The sequence below is a fragment of the Mustela lutreola genome, chromosome 8 (assembly GCF_030435805.1).
Source record: "Mustela lutreola isolate mMusLut2 chromosome 8, mMusLut2.pri, whole genome shotgun sequence".
NCBI lineage: Eukaryota > Metazoa > Chordata > Mammalia > Carnivora > Mustelidae > Mustela > Mustela lutreola.
The window spans coordinates 72095529-72122965 of NC_081297.1; the positions used below are offsets into that span (position 1 = coordinate 72095529).

Sequence of the window (27437 nt, forward strand, 5' to 3'; positions counted from 1 at the left end):
GGGAGTCTGCTTCCCTCCCTCTCTCTCTGCCTCCCTCTCTGCCGACTTGTGATCTCTGTCGAATAAATAAATAAAATCTTAAAAAAAAAAGTGAAAAAGGTGGGGACGCCTGGGTGGCTCAGTTTTTAAGCCTCTAATTCGGCTCAGGTCATGATCCCAGAGTCCTGGGATCGAACCCTGCTGAGCAGGAAGCCTCCTTCTCTGTCTCCCACTCCCCAGCTTGTGTTCCCTCTCCTGTCTCTGTCAAATAAGTAAATAAAACCTTAAAAAAAAAAAAAAAGTGAAGGGACACCTGGGTGGCTCAGTGGGTCGAAGCCTCTGCCTTCGGCTCAGGTCATGATCCCAGAGTCCTGGGATCCAGCCCCACATTGGGCTTTCTGTGCAGCAGGGACCCTGCTTCCTCCTCTCTCTCTCTGCCTGCCTCTCTGCCTACTTGTGATCTCTGTCTCTCAAATAAATAAATAAAATCTTTAAAAATAAATAAATAAAGTAGCTTTCCTAACGCTTTCTCTGCCACTGTAGTACCTTTCCTCTTCAGGCTGCTGCCAGTAATCTTTGTAAAATTCAATTCTTAATTTCTTCTGTGATCTCTTATCTTTTTTTTTTTTTTAAAGATTTTATTTATTTATTTGACACAGAGAGATCACAAGTAGGCAGAGAGGCAGGCAGAGAGAGAGGAAGGGAAGCAGGCTCCCCGCTGAGCAGAAAGCCCGATGCGGGGCTCGATCCTAGGACCCTGGGACCATGACCTGAGCTGAAGGCAGAGGCTTAACCCACTGAGCCACCCAGGTGCCCCTCTTATCTTTACTTTTAAGGGTAAACCAGATTCCTTAGCTCATTATTGAATTTCTTCCCATCCAGTTAGCCTTGCTTTTTTTTTTTTTTTTTTTTTTAAATTATTTACTTGCCATTCCCTGCTCTCCATCTCAAAATTTATATGGCAGCAATACCAATATTTGCACTTACAGCTTCTTTGTGAAGTGGGGGCTAGATCAGAGGCATCAGCTAACTCAGAAATCAGTTAGAAATGCAAATTATTAGGCTCAACCTCAGGGCTTTCTGAATTAGAGACCCTGGGAGTAGGACTAAGCAAGCTAAAAACAGGCCTTCCAGATGAGCCTGATATACCTTAAATTTAAGGACTATTGCTTTAATCCATTAAAAAGTATTTCCTTACCAAGCTCGGCCATTAATTACTGTGTTTTCAGTATCACTTTCATTTGTGTAACTTTTAATCTATATCATTAACCCTGATATCTGTGTCAGTTCTACTTCTTAAGTTCTGTGGAACATCTTTCTTGGGTATCTGTCTGTGCTTCAGACTCTGTAGGCTCTAAACGAAATGCATTATTCATCTACTGAAACCTGTTTTACATGCTGTGTTTCCTATTTACTCCTTCAAAAGATTCCTCCTTATAGCTTTGAGTGATAGTGCAGCATTTCTCATTGGTTTCTATTTTGTCTTGTTCTAGAGGAAAAACAACAACAACAAAACAACAAAAAGATTCTTTAATAATTCTGCTGACCAAAAGAGGGTCAGGACTTTCCACGCAATAGAATTACTATGTTTTGTAGACCATTTGTTAAAATGTATGTTTATCTTCTCTCCCTTAGTCTTTCATTCCTCCCCCTTCTCCTCAGTCTTCTTTCTGTCTCTCAGTTTCAGAATTTAGAGATTGTTTACTTTGAATCTTGACCTCAGTTGCCCAGATTCTACCATAAAGCTGGAGGGATCTTTGACCCTGCGTCAGTAGAGTCACAACTTGGGTGCCACAACTTGTGGCACCAAAGGGTGAAACCAAGAAGCATTTCTGATATCTTGGTGCAATTTCTGCAGGAGGTTCCCAATATTTTTTAAAGGAATAAGTGCGTAAGTAGGCAAGTTTCAAAAGAATGGACAGATTGTCAGGGTCGAAAAAGCATGATGAGATTGTGACTAGAGATACAAAAAACTTCAAGGATTTTAGCAATGAAGAGTGAGGAATTTTGACTCTCAAGTATTAAATGAATAAATGAGAGATTTTTAGAGGAAAGACAAACCGTCATTATCAAAGATGGTTAGATTCTTTTTTCTGTGAGGGAGAAGGGATAAATTTAAACATTATTTAGTATAAATTTTCAAGTTTAATTTTTAGGACTCATGCTTATTTATATGTGTGCTTCCCTGTGAGTGCTCAGTTTGATATACTTTTTTAATAATTTTCACATTGATTCATGTATTGGTTATATTCTAATGGTTGACCATATATTTTAGTTTATAACTTTTACTGTTATTATAGTTCTGTTTTTGTTGGATAGGAAAGACAATAATTTGTGTGTGTGTGCATGTGTGTGTATGTAAAACCTATTAAATTGCACATTAAATTATCTCACATGAGGAATTTTTATACTTGAAAATCATATCATTTATCTATTCTTATAATTTGAGCTATTCTCATAAGGAATATATATTCTTAAATTATAATAAACAAAAACCTTTCTTTTTAACATACACACAGGAAACCTCGACCTGTCTCCCAGTTGGTTGCCCAGCAGGTTACTCAGCAGTTTGTGCCCCCTACACAGTCAAAGAAAGAGAAAAAAGATAAAGTAGAAAAAGAAAAAAGTGAAAAGGAAACAACTAGCAAAAAGAACAGTCATAAGAAAACCAGGTAAATTTGTGAAATAATAAATGAACCATTTAATATTCTCTGTTAACATTGATATATTCATATGTAACATGGACATAAAGGATTTCATCTCCTTTATTATAAAATATGAAAGTGTCTTTCTGAGCTTGAGAGGTCTGTTAGAAATTAAACACAGAGGCCACTAATATAAGCTTAAACGCTTGCCTGCCTGCCTGACTTCCTTCCTTTCTTCCTTCCCTCTTCTCTCTTTGCTTACTAGACTCAAAGACATTTGTGTTGGAGCTGATACTTTTTCGGTCATAAAGCCAGGAGTGACATTCATAATACTGAACAAATATTTGCATGGGCTTTAACCGGTTAAAATCCTCATGGGTATCGGCAGAACAGATAATCATGATGTCCTTCTCAGTGCATATCTCTGGAGTAACAGCCTTGCATATATAATTCTGCCTTAACAGTTATTAACTTACTCTGCAATCCAACTGTGTCATTGCTTTTCTAAAACATTTATTTAGTAAAATTGATAGGCTGTTTGCAAAACTATGATAAAGCTTTAAAAGCACAATTAAGAGACCATTGCAAAAAAAAAAAAAAAAAAAAAAAAGAGACCATTGCTTCCAGAGTATTCATTTGTCATGTTGAAGAAGATTCATCAATGATTGGTTCAATTAATGTTAATGATTTGAAACATTTAATTATATTTTTGTGGCTAGTTCATACATGAATCTAGAGCTTTAAACATAGATGTATTCATTTTGTTATTTTTACCTAATTTATCCATTATATGTTCAGAAAGTTGGTAGAGAGAAAAGCTAGTTTAAAATTTTATCATCTTTTGTATTTAGGCCAAGATTGAAAAATGTGGATCGGAGTAGTGCTCAGCATTTGGAAGTAACCGTTGGAGATCTGACAGTCATTATTACAGACTTTAAGGAGAAAACGAAGTCCCCGCCTGCATCTAGTGCTGCTTCTGCAGATCAACACAGTCAGAGTGGCTCTAGCTCTGATAACACAGAGAGGGGAATGTCCAGGTCATCTTCACCCAGAGGAGAAGCCTCATCATTGAATGGAGAATCTCATTAAAGTTTATTTTCTCCAATTTCTTCGTCACTTCTGTCATAACATGCAAATACACAGATTATGCCAAGAAGTACCACATTTTCATGACAAACATTCATGCACAATCCATAATTTGCGTTTTACACAAAATAGAAATTTGTTAGAATTTGTTAGACTTCATTGCAATCTATGCCTACCAAACAAACCTTTTCAGACCTGACATTTTGGTCTCCACAGTTCAAGGTGCCATGAAAATGTGGTTGAATTATTCATTATGCAGTGTTATTGGTAAGTCTATTTTCACTTTTAGTTTAGTGAATTCTAACACATAATTCTTGAATTCTCCACTATTGGCATGTAACGAATTTAAATTTTTATAACATAGTGCAAGCTGCCTAAATATGTATTATTTGAGAATTGTGAACGAATAGTTATATGTATACAAGTCAAAGATCAACTTAATCAACTATTGCTGCAACAGGATTTTCTTAATGGTTATCCTCTTAAATACACCTGCTGGTACTTGGTGTGGTTAAATAGGAAAAATTGTTATTAAATAAAGAATTTGTATGAACCGTTGCCAATGTTTTTGACACATTTTACTAAATTATTGTTCCTGAATTATGTTTCTGGTTTTATCTTGTTTTTGTTTTTGTTTATCTTTAAAGCATTCATTATTGTAATGTTTACTAGCAGAGTAGTAAACAATAAAACATTGATTATTTAGCTTTATAATTCAGGTTTAGTGCTCTTATCATTGAACACTGGTATTTTCTGTATAATATAAAACTTTAAAGTTCAAATAATTATAAGCATTTGGCAAAAACAGAAAAGAAACCTGACATATTTTAAAGGCTGCAATTTTGGAAAAGCTTTAACTTAATAATAGTTTATCACTGTTGTCTTGCCCCAAACTTGTGCAGGGTCATAGAAGTATGAATCTAATTAATACAGAAATGGAACTGTTTCACAGAATTGGGAAATAACTAATTTTGAATCAGTTTAATTGGCCTCTTATTAAATATAAGATTCTTATGAAAGTCATAGTGCCCTATTTTCAGACACAAATGCCAGTTTATGCATTTATCAATATTCCTGAAATAAAAGTATTTACAGCCCCACTTACTATTATGTAAAATTACCAATAAAATATTTTTATGACTACAGATTTTGCAGTTTTGTTCACAACTAATAATGTGTTTCATGTTGTATTTAAAAATCCAACCTAGAAGCCACACAGTACTTTTCAAATTTTTCTAGGGTCTCCTGCTTCTTTTAGCCATTTGTTTAATATATATCCACCTCTAGGAGACTTCTGAAATATAAATTAAAAACATAGCTTAGATACAAAATATCACTTAAAAGCACTATGATTGCATTTGAAGAACAGAAAAAACAAAACTGTAGACCCTGACAGTTGTGATATTTGGTGGTTTCTCGTGGTAACGTAATTTTCTGTTTAATTGCAGTACTTTTTCCAGGCACAATGGGACTGTCTTTTTTGTAAGATGCTAGTTGTGAAATACAGTTACTTGCATACAGTAAAAGTCTGTGATTAAAACATTTATATACCTCATTCTTTAGTGTTGTTAAATGAAAAATTAAAGTTTGTTTTTATCATATGATGCTTTCAGTGGAACCCCAGTGAACTGGTTATGTTCTTTTAAAACACAAAAAATTTTTGCTATATTTTATTGCTTTTTATGTTTTTCAAATGTTTTAAATTTTAGACATAGTAAAAATTACAAGTAATAATTGTAATAGGGAAAATCTTCCAATTTTTAAGTCAAAACTGTGCTTGGAGGCACTAGGTCTTATGATGATCAAATTCTTTCTGGATGTATTTTAAATGCACTGTGGGAGAGAAAGAATCTTGATAGAGATGGGATTTTACCTGAATGGAGCATAGTCATTTTTTCATAAGGTGGGGGTGGCAGAGATAGTATAGTGTGGAAATTTAGAGTGCTAACTGGTATCTGATGCTTTGTATCCCGGTTGTAGAACCTAAATGAGCTTGAGTAAACGACTCGAGGTCATGTCCCATCTATTATATAGGGGTAACGGTAATCTAATCTAACTGATCGAGTCGTGGGGAGGATTTAATGTCAGTCCATATAAAATTCTTAACAACTCTATGGCACACACTGGCTGATCAGTGAATGAGCCTTTACTATCTTTATCGGTAAAATCCCATTACAAAAACAAATTGTTTCTACACCCTCTTGGATGACCAAAAGGAATTGTGTTCTGTAAGTTACACTGAATTTTCTATGTCTGATGTTTGCTCCGATCCCAGACCAGCCAACTTTCTGTAATTAAAGAACCTGATGGAATGCTATATGAGGCAGGACAACTGAACTGAGTCAGCTGGTTTGAAATTTTGTTTTCCTGTCATTAATCACAATTCACGTGCTTTTATTTCACCCTACCTCAAATATACTTATAAACCAGGAAACAGACCCAAATTGAGTAAATATACCTAATGTTAAAATATGCAAAAAGATTCAGAGCCTGGGCTTAGGGTACCTTTGTAGCTCTGTTTCATCAATTTACACTGTGGTTTTAGCAGTGGGTTCTTTTAACCAAATTTCATACAAAAAGAGGATTTGAATGTTTTTCAGAGTTTATTAACTTATTTTGATACAATTAAGAGCAAAGATATAATTTGAGGCATACCAGAATATGTATTCTTAAAACCTTTTGTATTACACAGTAGAAATAGTTGACTTAAAAGCTTTATTTTTGTTAAATGTTTTCCTAAAATTATAGTGATAGTAGACAAAGTGAAAACTAAAAAAGGAAGAGAATCTCAGCTTTTCTAAGTTGATAGCATTTTTATTACCTTTCTTTTAGACAAAAATCTTTTATTTTCCTTGCCTAAAGAATGTAGTTTCTGCATGTTTATGCATTAATGCTAAACGGTCTAGAAATTTCAGTTTCCAGTGAGGCCCTTAATTTTACTTATTTTCTTGATCTGCACATTACCTCTTCTGGAGTTTTAAAGACATGATATAGGAACTGGACCATTGATAGGAATTTCTGTACTATGAACATTAAGTGAAAATAGAAAAGGGGGTGTATAAGGAAAACAATAACCATAAAGTAATATTTTGACTTATCGGCACTGCCCTCCCTGCCCTTCAAACATAGGCACCTTCAGTTTTCTGGAATAATGAATGTAGAAAAATTCAAGTGCAGAAAAGTCAGTGATCAGAATCAAGAGACACTGAAGTTTACCAAATACAGGATGTGACTGGTCATTTTGTGAAAGCAGAAGGAAAAGAATGCCCTCACTGGCTATTGAGGGTGATCGAAAATAAGCCCCATTAATACCAAAGGCAATGGAGGGAAAATGAGGGAGGGGGGTGGAGAAAAAGCAAAGATGGCAGAAATTAGGAAATGGGGTATTGAAACACAATCTGGATGATCATAGAGGAGAATCACTAGGGAGGCAGAGAACAAATTGTAGTATGTCTGTCTCTGAGAAGGTTTAGAAACTGCACTGTGATACATCCTCCTAATGACTCAGTCATTAAAATTTTAGCTGTGTTTACTAGGGCAGCAATCTGCGTAATAACTTCAGAACAATTTTCTTTAAAACCAGTTCATTTTAAGAAGCTGTGATAGAGAAGTTTTACTTTGAATTATATGAACACTACTTTCCTAAAAGCAGATCCCCTCTCTCCCAGATAATTTAAGTTTTTAATGTGGCCTTTGTATTTAGCCAGTGTAGCTTTTCCTGTCTTTATGGGCCAGTTCTGTAGCTTGTGAAATTCCATACTAAGACTAGGTACTTCTATGGAAAGATCAAGTAGAGCTCTGAGAAGTTTCAGTGCTCTGGGACATGTTTCATGTTCTAAATCATTTTATGGGTGTGTTTGTTTTCTGTGTGTTTTCATCAGTAGGAGTCGTAGAATGTAGTAGCTATTTTACTATTGTTACACTGTTTTCCTGATCTAGGTTGTCTTTATATCAGTACTCAATTCAGAGAACATTTATTGAATATATTTTGTGCACTTGGCATTGAACTAGGGGTTGGAGCTCACATGTTAAGAGGAGAGACCTGTAAGTAAGTAATTACAGTGCCATCATTGCAACGGTAAAAAACGTCTAAGATAACTGAAATAGCAGAGGACGTGTTTGCCACTCCCTGCCCCCATTTTTTTCTAGGAAATGCAGCTTGGCCTAAGTATTCACTGCAAGTCCACACTGAAAATTTTAGGATCTCATCTTGATAGTTGCAGCTAATAATGTTCAGTGTCAGTTTTACTAGCTCTCATTTCATTACTCCTGCTTGAATTTTCAAAGTTTAACCCTTTAGGCCATGTAAGATGATCATTTTCCTATTATAATTTTTAAAAACCAATAACCAGCTAGTGAGGTCTGCTTTTGCTTTCCGTGAAGCTAATGAAGAAGCATTACCCAGCATGCAAATGAGAAATTTTATTCAGACCTATTTCAGGGAAAGCGTTAATTCATGTGAGACAATTTGCCTTTTGCTTACAGATAATGCAAATAATTCAATTCATTGATTGCCCTCCATTTCTGAGAGAAGTCTCGGATTAAAATTCAGCTTTTAATAATTATGTAGGACTTAATCTCCTGCCAAATCCATATTCTTACTCTTGATTGTATTTTTTTGTAGATTCTGATATTAATGTTTTTCATTGTGTTCTTACAAAGTTCCTCAAATCTCTTCCCTAAGGCTAAATAGTAATACTATTTAGTAATGCTGTTAGTATTATAAAGTACTATAGTATTGTAAAGTATTAGAGTACTTTGTAATACTAACTTTTTAAAAAAGTTAGAAAATTTCTTCATTTCAATGTGTGAGGCTAAGCCCCACTGAGAACTTTTTGGGACAAGGTTGCCTCCCTAACTGGAATTCCTGAGTGGCAAGTCTTGAGCTTACATGTCTAGGTTTAGATCTTTTGGCCTAATTGGAAGTAGGGAGTTTGAATGAAAGCTGCCATCTCATCTTCGTATTTCCATTAACTCTTTTAGCAGGAGAATACAGGAACTAAGCTGGGTAGCAAGACTCATTGGAGTTTTTCATGTATATTATTTTCACTATCCTCTTAATTTATAATAATAGCAACAATGAAATGAGCCTGTGTTTACTTTTACAGTTAGCAAAATTGAGGTTGGGTTACTGTGTAAAACCAGTTTGGGAGAAGATTCCCAAGGGACAGAATGGTAGTGAAAGCATTTTTTAAAAACAGAAAGTAGGCCGAGTTCTCAGAAGAGCAAAATGATCTTGGCCCAAGAGATAGTTCTTTAATCAAAGAAGATAAAAAAGCCTGTGTTTTCCGTACAGGATAAGATAAACAAGGAACAGTTGAACTCGGAAGAAAAAGGAAAAATTTTTTTTTTTTACTTTATTAAAAATATAGAAAAGTAAAAAGAAACCAAACATAACATAGGGTTGTCTAGTGATGTAATTTCTTTGTAGAAAAGAACAATATGGGTAACAATAAGAATTCTGATTCTATTTTTTGAACTGAGGCCTGGATTTATGAACTGTGATAGTATCAGAATTCTTAATTATTTTCAGTCTTCAGCCTTTAAGGGCCCGGGTTAGGAAAAAAGTCTGTTACTTACTCTTGTTATAATCATGACCTCGACTGATGGCAGGTTTTAAAGAACTTGTGCGTGTATGTTTTAATTCTAATTTCCCTCATGACTAAATTTCCCTACAAATCTAGCATTTACTTTTACTGAGAGTATTTAATTAAAAAAAATAAAAATAAAAAAGATTAAAATCCATTGTATTGGGGCACCTGGGTGGGTCAGTGGGTTAAGCCTCTGCCTTCGACTAAGGTCCTGATCTCAGGGTCCTGAGATTGAGCCCCACACCGGGCTCTATGTTCAGCGGGGAGCCTGCCCCCCCCCCCCACCTGCCTCTCTGCCTTCTTGTGACCTCTCCGTCAAATAAATAAATAAAATCTTTAAAAAAAAAATAAAATCCATTGTATTAATGGAAATGGAGTGTTCCTGAAGACTGAATGGGGCATAAGTGCAGGGATGGTTCAGAGGATATTCCTTACTCTCCTCCCTACTCCACCCTCTCCATACTCTTCCCTCCAGCTAAATTCAGGGATCCTATAGAAGCTAAGGTGTCCCCATTCATTGGTCTTACACTGACACTTTTTTCGAATCATGTGGTCTACAGCTGAGTATAAAGAGAAAGGAGAATGAAGAGAATTGCTTTTCTCTTTCATCCTACCCCTGACTCTACTCTCCCCCCCGACATTTTCTGATCTGAATGAACACCTAAACTGAAATACTTTTTTTCAAACTGACGATAGTCTTTTTCAACTTCTTTCCTCCAGTCCCACAAGGTTTCTAGGAAATGGACTATGGGAAATGAAGAGATTTCATTAGAAGCCAACCGGAAGAGAGACTGGTTTTCACTTTAAGTCTGAGTTTTTGATCCTTGTGTTCTGCAACTAATCTGACTTGTATTTCTCTGATTGTAAATTTTGTTTTAATCCCAAAACCAGTCTAAGAGGTTTTCACATAACCTAGGTTTCTTCCTTTTTGCTTTTACTTGAATTTGCATCACTCAATTTAGCATTTATTTGTTTAGAGATAGTATGGTATAATGGGGGAAAAATGTGTGTTGGATCCTCAAAGATTTCCATTCGAATTATGAATCTTCATTATTAGTGATGGGGTTAACAAACTTCTGAGTTTCAGGTTCCTTGTTTTTTAAATAACATCTTCATATATGTGTTACAAGGATTGAATCAGATTATGCATAGACCTTTATAAACTGAAGTTATTTTTTAAAAGTTTTGAACTTTACTCTGAAAAGATCCCCGAAGAGGATTTCTTCTTCTTCTTCTTTTTTTTTTTTTTTTTGAAAGAAGTCCTAAATGGTAAACGGATGGAGAAGGAAATGCTGAGCACAACCCTAAATTTGTTATAGAGTGATTTATTAGAGAAGATTTATTAAAAAAATAAAAATATTAATGGAATGTCTTATATATTCAAAATGTACCAGGAACTATAGGAATAACCAAGATTAATCTTTTGAATATAAGATTCTTGAAATTTGGATTATCCTAAATCTGAGAGTTTTCTAGATTGTGGAGGAGGTCTCTATCTCTATAATTTAAACAAGTATTGCTACTTAAAATTTTTTTTGTCCACCTAGATTAACATTTTTGACAGAATGATGGGAAGATCAATATAGATTAAAAATTTGTATATAGACAGCCTGTTACTAGAGAATTAGGGGGGTGGTCTAGAAATGAAAAAGTAGACTTAGGAGTATATACATACACACAGTAAATGACAGAAATACCTATCATGAAGTCAAGCATTTTAATCAGTTTCAATAACTTAAAATTAATTTCACGGATATAAAAATGTTTAGGGGCACCTGACTGGCTCTGTCAGAAAAGCATCTGACTCTTAATCTTGGAGTCATGAGTTTGAGCCCCATGCTGGGTGCAGAGATTACTTAAATTTATAAAACTTAAAAAAAAACTATAAAAAATTTAAAAATGTATGAATCCTGGAAATTATCATTAGGGCATGTGAATGGCTCCTTATACTCCAAGATAACCAGTTAACACTGTGGGTAATACAAAAGTCATTTCTAATTTTGGAATGCCTTATATACTTTGCAACAAAATTTTCTTTTTAATTACAGGATTAAAAGGAACCTAAAGGGGTGTGATATGGTCCACAACCTTGATGTCAAGTAAATGAGCGATTATTCTTCTGGATGCGCTTGTCCCATAAATTGTTGCAGAATGAAAATTGCCATTCCAGTACTTTAATGACCTGTGGGGCATTAAATTATTCTGTTTTTCCTACATTTAGTTTCTTTGTTGAAATAGAAAACAATTGTGATAGGCATCTCTTTAAACATCTTTGATCTATTTGAGTACTTCTTACTCCAGTTTCTTGGTACCATATCCTTTCTTTTTCTCTCTCAAAATCTATTTTCCAGTCTTATAAATGCTTTTGCAATCCATTTCTGTACCTCATTAAGTTTATCCTTATTTCTCTAAAAATTGTAAGGTGTAGTAGAAGGATTAATTTAATATTGTCATTATTTTTACTTGCCTGTCGTCCCTTTGAGGGCAGTACACTCTAGCCTCTTGTCTGGCATGTAGAATATATTCAATAAATGTTTATTGAATGAATAAGTGTATGTTTTCATTATACTTACACATCTTGATAGCGTGCTAGTTGTCTTTTTTTTGCCTGGTAAGTCAAGAAATGTAATCCTTATAGAAAAAACTGAGACTTAAATTTATTTAGTAACTTTCCCATGGTCACAGAGCCACCAGTTTTTGGTGTAGGGATTTTGAACGGATAACCACTGCTAAATTAAAAAGCATATCCCCACTTTGTTTTTCATGGCCAAACACTTCAAAGCTCCAAATGCGGGGCACCTGGGTGGCTCAGTCGCCTGGGTGTCTGTCTTCCACTCAGATCATGATCTCAGGGGCCTGGGATCCAGTCTGGCATCAATCTCTGCTCAGTGCGGAGACTGCTTCTCCCTCTCCCTCTGCAGCTCCACTCCACTTGCTTGTGCTCTCTCGCATTCTCTCCCTTAAATAAATAAATGAAATAGTAAAAAGAAAAAAAAAAGCTCCAAATGCATTTGAACAGGTTAGCCAGCATGATTTTTCTTCATGAAGTGTGTGTGTGTGTGTGTGTGTGTGTGTGTGTGTGTGTGTGTTTAAAGCCTTCTTTCCCTCACTTTGCGGCACTGTAACTGCTTTCTGGTTCCAATCTTAATCTTTGTCTCAGCCTGCACAGTGGGGCCAGAACCTGATCTCTAATAAAAGTCAGATGGGATCATGTTACTTCTTAATTTAGAAACCCTTCAATGGTCACCACTGTTTGTTAGAGTAAGTTCAAACTCCTTGGTATACTAACCAAGGCACTCAAATATCTGTCGCCTTCAACTTCCAGTCTTATCACTCATCACACCCTCCCTTGCATTCACTTAGCTGGTTGTATCAAACTTCTCACAGTTCCCTAAACACAAGAACCTGTTTCATTGATCCCTCAGCCTGCAATTCCTTTTCTTCCCCCAGCCAAGACCCTGATGACTCTTTTACCACCAAGTGCCTCTTGACCGTGACCTCAGTAAAACTGATCACTCCTTTTTGTGTTGGCCCACACCTTCACAAGCTTTTATATATCCTAATGTCTGTGTCCTGGTATTTCGCGTACTTGAGAGTCCCACTTATTTACTTATTGTCCTTCATTTACTTATTTACAGTTATTTACAAGTCCCACTTATTTATGTACTTATTTACTGTCCCACCCCATATCCAATGATGTGTCTTTAATACCCCCAAAGTACTCAAGTAGTGCTTGGCACACAGTGGTGCTTTATGAATGTTCAATAAATGAATGGAATGGAAATACGGCTGAAGAGAGAAGAAATGGAAAGCTAAAGAGAAAGCTTTAGGGAGAACATTAGGCCAAAAAGATCGAAAAAGATGTAACAGGGACGGCCTCGGTCGAACAGGCCCTTAACAAGTTCGTTAGGAGGCAAGATACGCCTGCTCCGCAGCATTACGACGTAATTCAATACCTGGATGAAATGGCTCGTACAGTCTTACAGAAACTCAGAGGCTGGGGAAGTCCCTGCTGCGGAGCACGGAACTGAAAAACGGCTTGATTAATCAAATGCCTTCCAGGTGCAAGGTGCTTTTCGTGCGTTAAGCAATTTACTCTCTGCAACCAGCCTATGAGGAGGATGCTATCTCCGTTTTAGAGAAGAAACATGCTCAGAGAACTGAGCTTGCTCAACGTCACAGACTACCATGTGGAAGAACCGTAATTTGAATTTGGGTCAGCGGTCTCCAACGCCCAGTTCATTTCGCCACACCCCTCCTCGGCAGTGCCGAGCCGCCGGGAGTTCAGACGCGTTCCCTCGGCGTTCCTCTCACACCCCGGCCAGTACTGCTCTCTCGCGCTCACTGCGCCTGCGCGTCCGCCTGCTGCGGGGGCTCCGGGGAGGGGCCCACGCCGGCGGAGGCGGTGTCAGAGCTCCTGGCGGGTAGTAGGCTAGCGGGCGAGGCCAGGAGAGGAGGGAGGGAGGAGCTGAGGGAGGGAGGGAGAGGAGGAAGGCGGGGCGGGCTGGAGGCCGCGGCGGAGGAGGAACTTGTTGCGGCCGCGGCTGCGCTGTGCGCACCCCTACGCTCCAGTTCGCCCGGCGGGCGCGGTGCGGAGGTGGCGGCGGCTGCTAAGGCTGAGGCGCGGGGCTGGGGCGATGCGGCGCTATCTGCGCATCGTGGTGCTGTGCCTGGCCTGCGGCTTCTGCTCGCTCCTCTACGCCTTCAGCCAGCTCGCCGTGTCCCTGGAGGAAGGAGCGGGCGGAGGTGGCGGGAAGCCGCAGGCCGCGGCGGCTTCCTGGCTCGCGGGCGGCGGACGCGGCGGCGCGAGAGGGGTGGGCAGCGTGGGACCCGCAGCTCATTCCGGCCGCTCGGACAGGTACGGGCGGTTCCCAGTTAGGGGGCCGGGTTCGGGGCCAGGGGCCAGGGGCGCGGCGGGGGCGCGGGGGCTCGGCCCGGCTCGGGCTGCTCGCCGGTCTGTCCGGCGTCTCTCGCCGCCGGGCCCGCGCCTCCCGCCGCCCGGCCCGCGCCTCCCGCTTCTTTGCCGCCGTCTCTGACCCCTTCTCTCATTTCCCTCCTTCCCCTCCATCCGGGGGGTGAGCCTAGCCCGAGAGCACTCCACGCTCTTTGTGTTTGTCTTCTGGCCCATTCCTTATGCGCTTTTTAAAGCGGATAGAAATTAATTTTCAACTTTTAACTGACAGTTGCTCCCCCACCCCCTTACAGAAGTCATTGAAAGTAAAAGGTGCCCCACAAAAAAAGCCTTTTTGCTGTCTGGCTAGTGGGAATTCCCTCTTGTTTCCATGGAGTTTAAGTTGAGATATTTAAACATCAGGCTGGCGCCCTAGTTCAATTTTCCCCCCTCTTCTGGACGGGGCGTCTAATTTTTGTGTGTTAACGCTCAAATGTTCATTGTTAGTTTTTTATTAAATCTGGGTAGAGCTTTTATGCGTATTTTGCATTTTTCTGTAGGAAACATCGGTCTGCTCTGAAACTTACTGTAAGTTAGGAAAGGAGCGAGGCTTACCATGTTCACTCACGTGTTCTGTGGGATGGGATGGATATTTTTCTTTAAAAAATCGGTGTCTTGGGGCGCCTGGGTGGCTCAGTGGATTAAGCCGCTGCCTTCGGCTCAGGTCATGATCTCAGGGTCCTGGGATCGAGCCCCGCATCGGGCTCTCTGCTCAGCGGGAGCCTGCTTCCTCCTCTCTCTCTGCCTGACTCTTCGCCTACTTGTGATCTTTCTCTCTGTCAAATAAATTAATAAAATCTTAAAAAAAAATAAAAAAATAAAAAAAATAAAAAATCGGTGTCTAAAAGGCAGCATAGTGCCTTGCGTGGATTTGCACAGATCACTGCCAGAGTTGGAATCTGCGTGAGATTTAGAAAAGAATGCGGCGCATTCTGAGAGCTTAGCAAAATCCGAGCGTTTGCACTTCCTCGAAAAATAGGCTCCTTTTTTTGTGGGCATCTCCTTGGGAACGACTCAGAGCGCTCCCTTACTAAGAGGCAAAGTCGGCTTTGGTATCAGGAAGTATGCGGTTGATAGGGGGGGAGGGCAGGTCAGCTGCCGGCTCTTTAACATTCTTCTGAGAGTTGATGGTCGTTTTCACAATAAAAGGGGAAGGACGTTTGGGCATAGGAGCAAATGGGAAAGCTGGACTGTCATGTTTTTGTCAGAGGAATCCTGGCCTCCATTCATTAAAGCAGAACTACTTCCAGTCAGGTTTGTCAGCTCTTATCTGCCCTGGGAAAGGCGGCGACGGACGACCTGAATGAGCTCATGAATAATGAGGCTCACAAAATGCTGTTCATGGTCTTTTATGGATTGGGAAGCGTTTAAAATTATGGAAAAAATTATTTTTGTAGTGGGTAGAATCGTAAGGAAGCAACATTTTAAAACCTTGGAGGAAACTGGACTATGATGATTATGAGATTTCAGTTTGGTAGAGGGACATTCGTTGTTAGTGCTTTTTTGTCTCGGAAACTTATACTTTAGGGGCGCCTGGGTGGCTCAGTGGGTTGAGCCGCTGCCTTCGGCTGGGGTCATGATCTCAGGGTCCTGGGATCGAGGCCCGCATCGGGCTCTCTGCTCAGCGGGGAGCCTGCTTCCCTCTCTCTCTCTCTCTGCCTACCTCTCTGTCTACTTGTGATTTCTCTCTGTCAAATAAATAAAAAAAAATAAAATCTTTAAAAAAAAAGAAACTTAAACTTTATTTTGTGACAGATTTTTGTAAGCTGTATTTACTTGGCTAGCTGATTGGGACAAAGTTATTTGAGATATAGAATAAGAACTTCAGTAATTTTTTTTTTTAAAGTAATCTCTATGTCCAAGGTGGGGCTGGAATTCACAACCCCAAATCAAGAGTCGTGTGTCAACTGACTTAGCCAGCCAGCTGCCCCAGCACTTAGTTTTAATAAATGTTTCTATAGAGCTGTTACTGAATTTTCAAGTTTGATGTGTCCAAGTCAGCTAAAAAGCTGTATATTTACTGGTCATCTGAGTGGCATAACTTCTCATTTTAATGAGGCATGTCTGTAACTTTAAAGGTGTTTTAGGCTTGGTAAAAATGTGGTGAAGTACATTTCATGCTTGTATGAGAACTTTGGGCAGAGGAACAACATGAAAAGTTAGATTGTTAACACTTTTACTCTACAATTTGATTAAGGTCAGAAGAGTTCTTAAGACATTAGGAGTCTCAATTTTAGATATTATTTATAACATTTTTGAAGATTTCTCATAGAGTTTGGTCAACTCTTTTGGCTACCACAGGCTATATAGAAGATACCTGTCTTTAACTTCTCTTCCTATGTATAAATCATTTGAGAAGGGTCCAGAAGGCATCAATAATTGGAGCAGGATTGTATCTTTTGATTCTTTGGGGCTTTTTCTGTAAAGCTTCTGTGATGAAAATCTACTCTGCATAGTGTTTATTTGGTGGCAAATGGGGTATGAAGCAAGCAGCATCTTCCCTTTTTGGTAGGGCTCGATTATCATTGCATTGTTACCTTTTTTTGAAGCAGTCTTACCTGAAAAACCTTATTTTTCTCATTCACTTAAAATATGGAATCTAGTTATACCCACTATGTTTTATTGGTCAAATCTTATAGAAAGTGTCTATTGCATGGAATTCCAGGACGGTAAATTACTTGGAAAATTCCTTGTGAGTTTTCAAAGTAAAATTTCTAAAATGATAGGAGCAGCTTTTCAGTAAAATCTCTTAATTAGTGTATCCTGTTTGAATCCATTATATTTTGGTATTTAGAAAATATGCAGGTCTTAGAGTCAGACAAACCTGTTCTCTTCCTCTCTCTGTGTGAAAACTTGACCAGCTCTCTACTTCAGTTTTCTCACCTGTAATATGTAGATAATACTATCCTTAGTTAATTTGTAAATAGCATCCTAAATTGACAGTGATTAAAATCCAGCAAAATTGACTTAAGCAAAACTTATTTAAAATGGCTTATATGGGTTGTTGACAGGAGCAAAATTGGAAGGAAAATTCTCCCGGGGAACTCCAGGTACCTTCAGGACTAGGACTCTCTTAACTCTCTTCCGCTGTAGACAGGTTTTGTTCATGGGATCTTTGCAGTGTTTCTTCTCTAATCTCAAATGAAATGTCTAGGAAAAGGCTCTAATTGGACTTGTTTGAATCACATGTCCATCCAGGGACTACTCGGTGTTTTCAAGAATGGTGATTTCTGATTCTCTGGCTCTTTGTTACTTGCATATGCTTGTGGTAGACTGGATAATGTGATTGGTATTGGAGATGAATGATGCTTTAAAGATGTTCCCACTGGCTGGGCAGTGGCTCTTCCACATAGAGAAACTGTCTTAAGCTGTTACACATGGACAGACTGTTATTAAGTTACTCAATATAAATACAGGACTTCTGTAGAAGAAGTTAGACTGTTTATGACTTTAGCTACTCAGAATGATTGTCACATTTCACTGATAAATCTTGATGGTGATTATGAGCATTTCATCCTGTTGTAGCTGTATGGTGGTGTGAAGTGGGGGAATCAAGAAACTACTAAGCATTTGAGTGGTAACCATTTCTGGATCCACCATGCTGTTTGTGTGTCAAGTCCCCTCACTGGTGAGGCCATTGAGTTCTCATTTCTGCTGGATCTTGTGAACAGTAGTAGGAGGTACTGAGCATGTTTACGGCTTTGGAGACAGACTTTAGCTTTACTACATGTTTGGCTATGTGAACCTTGAATACATTTCCTCAGAAGTTAGATTAGAGGTAAGAGTATGATATTGGGTTGGGGAATTGAAGTGAAGTAGCTTGAATGGATGACTGAATATGGTGTCTAGCATAGTAAAACTGTAGCCATATGGTGACAGTTTCAATCATTTAAATTAAAAAAAAAATTATTTTTTAAGATTTACTCATTTAGGTGCCAGGGTTACTCAGTTAAGCATCTGCCTTTGCTTCTGGACATGATCCTGGGGTCCTGGGATTGAGCTCTGCATTGGGCTCCTCATTCAGTCAGTCCTGGGAGTCGGCTTGAGTATTGTCTTTCTCACTCTGCCCCGCCCCCTGCTTGTGCTCTTTCTCAAATAAATAAATCTTAAAAAAATTATTTACGTGAGAGAGATAGAGTGTGCAGTTGGGGGAAGGGGCAGAGAGAATATCTAAGCAGACTCCCCACTCAGCACAGATCTAGGGATGCAGGGCTCAATCTGATTGAGATCAGGACTCAAGCTGAATCCCAGGATATGGTGCTTAACCAACTGAGCCACCCAGGGGCCCCTTAGTCATTTTAAATTTTAATCAAAAGAATTAAAAAAATTTTTTTTTTAGGATTTTATTTATTTATTTGACAGACAGAGATCATAAGTAGGTGGAGAGGCAGGCAGAGAGAGAGGAAGGAAGGGAAGCAGGCTCCCTGCCGAGCAGAGAGCCCGATACAGAGCTCTGTCCCAGGACCCTGGGATCATGACCTGATCCTATGGCAGAGGCTTTAACCCACTGAGCCACCCAGGTGCCCCAAAATAAATTTTTTTCAATTTCTGACCTCTGGGAAAAATCCTGTCCTTAGGCCTGAGTCCAGATTTGCTTAAACCAGCCCTATTAGTGGGGTCTGGGAATCTATATTTTAGATATGTGCCCCCGGTTAGTGTTACAAAACCAGAGACTGAGAACCACTAATGTAGCTGAGAAAGGTTTGACTATTTTCACACTACTCTTTTTAGTAGAGATATTTCTTTTCCTCTTTCCTGAAGTCATTTTTGAAGAGAGAAGTTCAGGCAGTGAATAGCAAAACAAATTACTTACTAAAGCCACCTTCATTTCTGCTTTGTTCATGTAGAGACATCTTATGTAAAACCAGTACCCTGCACTTGTATTTTAGTTCACTGAGGATCATACTTCACATGGTTGTAAAGTGTTTAGCACAAATCTGACTAATAATTATGTAATTAAAATTATTTTGTTGTATGTTCGAGGGGAAGCTGATTAGGCTAATAAAAGAGGAACGTGTACTTTTGATTTAGAAATCCTCTTTTAATACATTAAAGTTATTATCTGTGCCTGTTGAAAATACTTGCCCCCACATATTAACTTACCTGTGTATACCATATAAAGTTTAAAATTTTTGTTTATTCGGATGGGCGTTTTTTTCTTTACCATTTTAATCTTTGTCATACATAGTAAAACTTTCTACTGGAGGGTTTTTTCCTCCCACTCTTTCAACATTTAAATCTTTAATACAGTTTTGTTTTGTTTTTTTTCTTTTTCCTGGAGGAGGGAGTTGGGTATGATGTGAATAGTTAGTTTTGAAATAGATAAGTAATTGTTCATTGTCTTTTGTGTATAAGCAGTCCTTTTTACCCTAAGTATTAATTAATTTAGAGATTTAAGAAAAAGAAATGAAGACCTGACACAGCTAGAAATTATGTTGTCTGGAGACAATTTTTAGTTGAAAATGAGGGACCCCGATACAGGTGGTCTTCAAATAATGCTGATTTGTCAGTATCATGAGAATGTTCTCCTTTAATGTGGTTGAGAGCTTCTTTGTTTTCTTGCCACAGTCACAGTGTAGGTATCCGTGCCTTGAGGTTGCACTGGTGGCTTGCAACACTTGATTCAGACTTCCACATTCTTTTGCTGGATATGCCTAAACTTATCCCTTACTTAAAGTTGTGCATGGTTTTCACTAAAGCCTCATGACTGTAGTAGGTGTTTTGAAATGAAAAGTACATTTTCCAAGTTAATTTAAAAGTACAAAAGACTGTCTGTAACCAGATTTAAGTAAACTTCAAATTTGAGAACTGTTACTGTGGAGAATTTATATAGTTAAATGCTCTGCTTAATCCTGAGCATGAAATATCTCAATTCTTTAAGTACTGAAATTTTGGGGAATTTTGTTTTTGGTAATTTTTTTTAACTTTTTAAAATTAATATAAATTCACAGGAAGTTTCAGAGACACACTTGTATCATTCACTGTTTCTTCTAATAGTAGGATTTTATATGAGCATAGAATAATACTACTACAATTAAAATATGTATCAATCTAGTACAATATTATAACCCCAGAAATTGAGGTTGTACAACCCATAGGCTGTATTCATATATTACCAGTTTTACATGTATTTGGTATGTGTATATGTAGTTTCATGCAGTTTTATCACATATGTATATTTGTGATAACAAATAACAAACAACTGTGTTATCACCATAAGATGCTTTGTGCTACCCTTTGATCACTTTGTAGACAAGTCATCTAGAACTAGAAACATTATGCCATATGAAATTTGAGTATAAGTCATAGTAAAGTTTTATTTTAATTTATTCCACAGTGAAGATGATTGGTGTTTATGGACTTCATTGATTTTGGATGTCATTGTTTATGGAAGACATACCCAGGCTCAACTTATAGTTTTGCCCCATTAAAATTATTTGATAGAATTACTTCTTTAAATGTAGTAGTATATTTCTAATATATAATAGTTTTTTTTTCTTTTAAAATTTTTTTAATCTATTTGTTTGAGAGAGAGAGGGAGTACTAGCCAGGGTGGGATGGGAATTGGGATTGGGTGGTGGGGAGGGCCAGAGGGAGAGGGAGAAGCAGACTCCCTCAGTAGGGAGCCTGAGCTGGGAGCCTGATGCAGGGCTCCCTCCCAGGACTTTGGATATCATGGCCTCAGCTGAAGGCAGACACTTAAGCAACTGAGCCACCCAGTTGCCCCTCCAGCAGTTTTAAGGAATAAAAACAAAAGCAGCTAATAACCAGAACTTGGAGAACTATCTTTACCAGTATTTTTTAACTTTATTTTTTTCTGGCCTAAAAGTACAGTTGCTTTCTGGCTCCAGACTAGTTTTTTTTTTTCTTCTCTCCCCCTAATCTTTGCTTGTGATAACAGTTACTGGTACATAAGGAGTTTCTACTGTCAGTTTTTACTTTATTTTATTTTTCAAAAAGATTAATTAATTAATTAATTAATTAATTTGACAGACAGAGATCACAAGTAAACAGAGAGGCAGGTGGGGGGCGGAGGGGAAGCAGGCTCCTCGTTAAGCAGAGAGCCCGATGCAGGGCTCGATCCTGGGCCCCTGGGATCATGACCTTAGTGGAAGGCAGAGGCTTTAACCCACTGAGCCACCCAGGCACCCCACTACTGTCAATTTTTAAAAACTGTTTTTTAATAAGTGAGAGAATGTAAGCTTGGGAAGTAAGAAACATTAAATTATGCTACCTCTTGCCGGCAGCACATCAGTGTTTTATGATTTATTTATTTATTTATTTATTTGACAGAGAGAATTTTCAAGTACACTGAGAGGCAGGCAGAGAGAGAGAGAAGGAAGCAGGCTCCCCGCTGATTAGAGACCCCGATGCAGGACTCGATCCCAGGACCCTGAGATCATGACCCGAGCCGAAGGCAGCGGCTCAACGCACTGAGCCACCCAGGCGCCCCTATGATTTTTTTTAATAGTGGTATGTGTACTCAGTAGTGCATATGTTTTATATTTCCATTAAAGACAGAAAGAAAAACATTGCTTCTTAACAAACTATGTTTTGACACTGAGTTATGGTTATGAAACTTATGTAAAACTTGACTTTTTCCCTGCAATTTCATCTACATTAATAACTATAGTTTCTAGCAATTCCACTTGTGGGTATATAGGTATATATATGCAAGAGAATTGAAAACATGTATTTGTAGAAAAAATGTAAATGAGGTTCATAGCAGCATTATTTATAATAGCCAAAAGGTGGAAAATGACCCAGATGTCTATCAACTAATGAATGACTAAACAAAATGTGGTATATCCATCCATTATTTGGGCATAAAAACGAATGAATTGTACTGATAAGGAATGAAGTGTACTGAAGTATACTACAGTAGATGAAACTTGAAAATATATTCAAGGGTCAGACTGAAGGAAGTCACACTCGAGAGACCACATATTGTATAATTTCACTTATGTGAAGTATTTGTGACAGGCCAATCTATAGAGACAGAGGATAGATTTGTGGGGTTCCTGGGTGGCTCTGTTGTTTAAGCATCTGCCTTCTGCTCAGGTCATAGATCCCAGAGCCCCAGGACTGAGTCTTGCATTGGGCTCCTTGCTTAGCGGGGAGTCTCCTTCTGGCTCTAACCCTCTCCCCTCTCATGCTGTCTCTCACTCTCTCTTTCAAATAAATAAATAAAATCTTAAAAAAAAAAAAAAAAAAAGATTTTCTTTTTAAAAAGAGTTGTGGTTGCTTAGGCCTGGGAGATTAAAGACTGCAAGTTGAGACAGAAAATGGTATTACTTTATAATTTCAATGGATAATTTTTATGGAAGAATTTAATTAGGGAATAATTTTCCTTGAGACTTCGTTTTCCATTTCCATTTTCTATTGCTATAAGGTTTGACAGCAGGAGGTGGAATAACCAGATTAATTTTGTCCTTCTTGGAACAAAGGTACACTGTAGGTTTTGAGTATAAATAAATTGTGGATTTGTTGAAAGAAAGCTGTGATAACGTCTGTATCTGAAAGATGGAGATCTCTATTTGAACAAGTTTGTTGTGAGGCTTAAGTGGATGTGAAAGCTCTTGAATTTGAAAAGAACTGTGTTAGTGGTTTACCACGACCACTGAGCCTGTCTCTAGTATGGAAATGCAAGACTTAAAAAATACTTAACCATGCCTGAGAGGGGACAAACATTTCTTGATCTTGCTGGTCTGCATACATTTTCTTTCTTTCTTTCTTTCTTTCTTTCTTTCTTTTTTAATGCTGGGCTTGAAAATGGTGTCCATGTAAAGATAAACCAAATTACAATATTTTTTTTTCCTATCAGTTTTAAAATTCTGACTTTGTAGATTTTTATCAGTAGTATATAGAATTATTTAGGCAGCATTTTATTTTTATTTTATTTAAAGATTTTGAGAGAGAGCAAGCATGAGCACAAGCCTAGGGAGAGGGAGAGGAAGAATGAGACCCTCTGCGGAGTCTCATACGGGGCTCTATCCTAGGACGCTGGGATCATGACCTGAGCTGAAGCGGGACACTGAACCTAGTGTGCCACCCAGGCGTCCCTAGCCAGCATTTTATTTTATTTATTTTTTTAAAAGATTTTATTTATTTATCTGATAGACAGCGAGAGGGAACACAAGCAGGGGAAGTGGGAGAGGAAGAAGCAGGCTTCCCAGCAGAGCAGGTGGGCCTCGGTCCCAGGATGAGACCCAAGCAGAAGGCAGACCCTTAAGGACTGAGTCACCTAGCTCCCCGCCCCCCAGGCCAAGCAGCATTTTAAAAACCATCTTGGCCCCACCCAGTTCTCAGAGATTCTGATATAATAGTTGTTGTATGGGGCTCTCTGGGTGATTTCCATGTGTGGCCTGAGTTTGAGATACTTTGTCCTAGACTGTTGGCATTTGTGAGAGAAATCTTTGCAAGTACGAAATTTCATAGACCTTTTGCTGTAAGAACAGTAACATATAATTGAATCTATAGCAAGAGAAAACAAAGTTACATGGTGAGGGGACATGAGGTGACCTGGTTTAGTGACTTACCCTGATTTCATACTTAACTGCTTTAGTCTTGAGGCCTCACTGCCGTGAATTTCAAACTTAACTATTATTTTGAAAAGTAGTAACATTGAAAAACATACTTCTGTAAGATGAGGTGTTATGGCTCTGGTTACTGAGCTCAGACCTACAATCTAAGAGGAAAGACTACACTGATTTCCTCCATTTTAGTTTGTATAATATAGTGAAACGAAGATAATGTACATAATGAAACTGAGCCATGGATATCAGTGTGCTTTCTTTTTCTTTTCTTTTCTCCTCCCTGGCCCTCCCAGTTTAAAACATCATATGATTAGTTTGGATTGAAGATTAATTTAAAAGCCTTCAGGGATCCTCTCTTCCTTTTCTAAAGTCAGCATATGTGGCATTTTAATTTTGCTCCAGGATAAGCAAATATTTTGTTTGGCTGAAATGCATTTTATTTTAGGGGAATCTGTATAGTAACAAAGGAAAATTTTAGACGTATTTCCATATTTTCTGTGCCATCTGAGGAGGGAATTTTAATATGTTTGGAGAGTTCCTGACTAGGAAGTGGTTTTTCAGTCTGTACTATATGCTACCTAAGAGGGTTTTTTTTTTTTTTTTTTTAAATTTATTAACATATAATGTATTATTTGCTTCAGGGTACAGGTTTGTGAATCATCAGTTTTTTTTTTTTTTTTTTAAGTGTTTATTTATTTATTTGACAGAGACACAGGGAGAGAGGGAACACAAGCAGGGGGAGTGGGAGAGGGAGAAGCAGGCTCCCTATGGAGCCGGGACCCTGACTGGGGCTTGATCCCAGAACTCTGGGATCATGATCCTAGCCAAAGGCAGACGCTTAATGACTGAGCTACGCAGGTGCCCTATGAATCGTCAGTCTTACACAGTTCACAGCACTCACCATAGCACACACCTTTCCCAATGTCCATAACCCAGCTACCCTCTACCTAACAGTTTTAAATCTTGTTAAAATAATACCTTGAATAAGGGAGAAATTTCCAAAACTCCTCAAATTACCTTAGCCATATTGAATTTACAAAATTCGATTTGCAGTTTTTTTTACTGTAAAATTGAACAGTAAGTTGTTATGTTATTAAGTAAATTTCTTGTTAGTTTTAAAACTGAAATACTTACATAGGACTCTTTATTTCTGTCTTACTCTTGTTAGGTGTAAAGATTTCTCTCTGTGTTACTGGAATCCCTATTGGATGCTGCCCTCTGATGTTTGTGGAATGAACTGCTTTTGGGAAGCGGCTTTTAGGTAGGCACCTAAATTTAATTGGTAGGTCAGTGTAGGTAAGATTAGATAGTACATAGTAAGTTTTTGACTGTAATAGGACACAAAAATGTTATCCTGTAATTTAGTATTGTCTTATAAGCAAGGAATTCATTTTCTGATTGGGTTTTCTATTTATCCTGCATTATAGTTGTTATAACTAATTTTTAGTATATACTGTGTATAAAATGCTCTAATTTGTTTTTAGGTGTTATTAAGGTAAACTGTTGTTTTAGCATTTATGTTATAATTTTAGGTAACTGAGTAAGAAACTGTTAAACAGGTGGTAAAGATAGATTTCCCTTGACATTTACAAACATATATATGGCATTTATCTACTTTAAAGCTGCTGAAAAAACATTTTGGTAGGTGGTTGGGGATAATTGAGGACAGATTATGTTATTGTCAGAGAAATTGAATATTGAGGAATGAGAGGATAAAAATAAGTGTTTAATGAAGGGACAAATATTGATATGACATTGCTAATTGAGCTTGTATGTCACTCAGTAGATTGGTTTTGTACATGGCTCTGGATAATGAAGGCCTTGGATTCTGCTCTCACCTTCAATGAAAGAAGTGATGATAGGAAAGGGCAATCAGACTGTCTCGTTGACATAGTGGCAGGGGATACTTAGGCAATAGCCTGAAATGCCCTTCCTAACAGTAAAATTTCTTTGAGAGCCACTTATTTTTACTGTCTTTATCATTAATTTAAATTTTAATTCTACTCATTCTATTTTCTAGGTACTGTGCCAGGTGCTTAGACCAGACTCTGAGTCTTGTTAATGTGGCTCCATCTTTCTGGGGCTTGCATTCTGTAGGAGTTTCACACTAATAACCCCGAGATAAAGATAGAGGGTGACAAGTTAGAGCTGTGATGAGGGGAGAAGCAAATGAGTCATCAGATGGGATCATCTTAAGGCCTCAGGGAAGGCTTCCTGGTGGGAGTGACTGCATGAGGAACATGGAAATGAGTCAGGCTCAAGGCCAGGTGATAAAGTATTTTAGGTGGGAAGAACTATGTTCTTTATACATATTAGTAGTATATACTTTTATATTCTTGTATTCCTGATACATTATACATACCATGAACAACTAGGAAGGAGTCATTGAAATCCATTATTTTAATTATATCTCATTGCTATGGAAAAGATTGGGTGATTGAAATTCTAATATGAGTTAGTTAAATCAGATTATTCAAACTTGTAAAAACTAACTTTTTTAAAGATAATATTTGTCCTTCAGCTTGTTTGTAAATTTGGAGAATTGGCATTCTATATTGTGCTCTATATATCTAGCTTTTCATTGTTATAAAAGTTTGCTAATGAATAGAGTATTGACAGCCACCACTTTGCTATCTCCAGCTTTGTGGCATAAATCTACTCACTCTGAAAGCTGGGTAAGCTTGAAAACTATACCCTGATTTGTACAACCCAGGTCCTTTTGTAGGTTACAACATGGGCAGTAATCTTCCCTCCCCCTCCACTGAGTACAAGAGTACCAGAGGGAAGTTGATCTAGTCTGAATACTGGAGGCTCTGCTTATTATTTTTCTTGTTTTGTCTTCTCCAGCTCATTATTTTCCTAATGCTTCCAAGTATTCCTTGGAAGGAATTACATGTGGATGGATACATAATGTTGTAAACTCTTGTGCTATTACTTTTCTGAATTTGAGATTTTAAGTTATACTTTTCTGTTGCACTCTCTACTTGTAATATTAAATCCACAGTATATGTCTATAACCATATTGTTGTATGTATCAAATCATTATGTAAAATCTCTCAAACTTAGTTTCTTACTTAGAATTTAGGATCTTTCTTATTTACTCTGTTTGAACGTGGGAGACGAGCCAAGATGCCATATAATTGCCTTATCATTGTCACCCAACATTGCAGTGTTAACTCTGAATAGCACCTTAGTTTTCCTAACTCTAAGAGCTTATCTGCCCACCTGGTAAAGCTTCTTTGAAATTCCCAGTTACTACAGACCTTAGGTCCGCATTTTGCCAGGCACCAGTGGGCCCTTAGCTGGCGCCGTTTTCCTCCCAGGCCTGTCCCAGCTTCCCCAATTGGAATTCTTTATAGTGTGTGACTTTTATTTTGATCAAAGCTTATCTAGGGGATTATTTCTCCCAATTAATTTATACAGTGAACATAAAATCATATAAAAAAGAAAAACTGCTTTTGATGTGCATAGGCTTTTAGTAATTCAAATCCGTATATACTAAATCATTTCCTGACCAACTGAATTTGTCCCAGCAGCTTGTCAGAACGCTCACACCTCTCCTGTCTTTTCTGTTCTTGAAACAAAACCAAACACAAAATTTCTACAACATTCTGCACTCAACCCTTTTTTACCATCAAGAATTCTTTGT

General features: G+C 38.0%; 2 protein-coding genes across 5 annotated transcripts in view; both read left to right on the top strand.

The window, feature by feature from the left end:
- YAF2 (YY1 associated factor 2) overlaps positions 1-5265 on the top strand; it is a 76898-nt gene extending 71633 nt beyond the window's left edge. For 2 of the 3 annotated variants that reach the window (XM_059185632.1, XM_059185634.1), the window contains 2 exons: positions 2499-2651; positions 3476-4855. In XM_059185632.1, coding sequence (XP_059041615.1) covers positions 2499-2651; positions 3476-3713 — 391 coding nt within the window. In that variant the 3' untranslated portion in view covers positions 3714-4855. Of the gene's footprint in view, positions 1-2498; positions 2652-3475 lie in introns of all 3 variants that reach the window. The other variant, XM_059185633.1, reaches the window with a different exon arrangement.
- Positions 5266-13811: 8546 nt separating this feature from the next.
- GXYLT1 (glucoside xylosyltransferase 1) overlaps positions 13812-27437 on the top strand; it is a 60471-nt gene continuing 46845 nt past the window's right edge. Inside the window, exons 1-2 of one of the 2 annotated variants that reach the window (XM_059185629.1) lie at positions 13812-14159; positions 24957-25049. In XM_059185629.1, coding sequence (XP_059041612.1) covers positions 13939-14159; positions 24957-25049 — 314 coding nt within the window. In that variant the 5' untranslated portion in view covers positions 13812-13938. The remainder of the gene's footprint in view (positions 14160-24956; positions 25050-27437) is intronic. The other variant, XM_059185631.1, reaches the window with a different exon arrangement.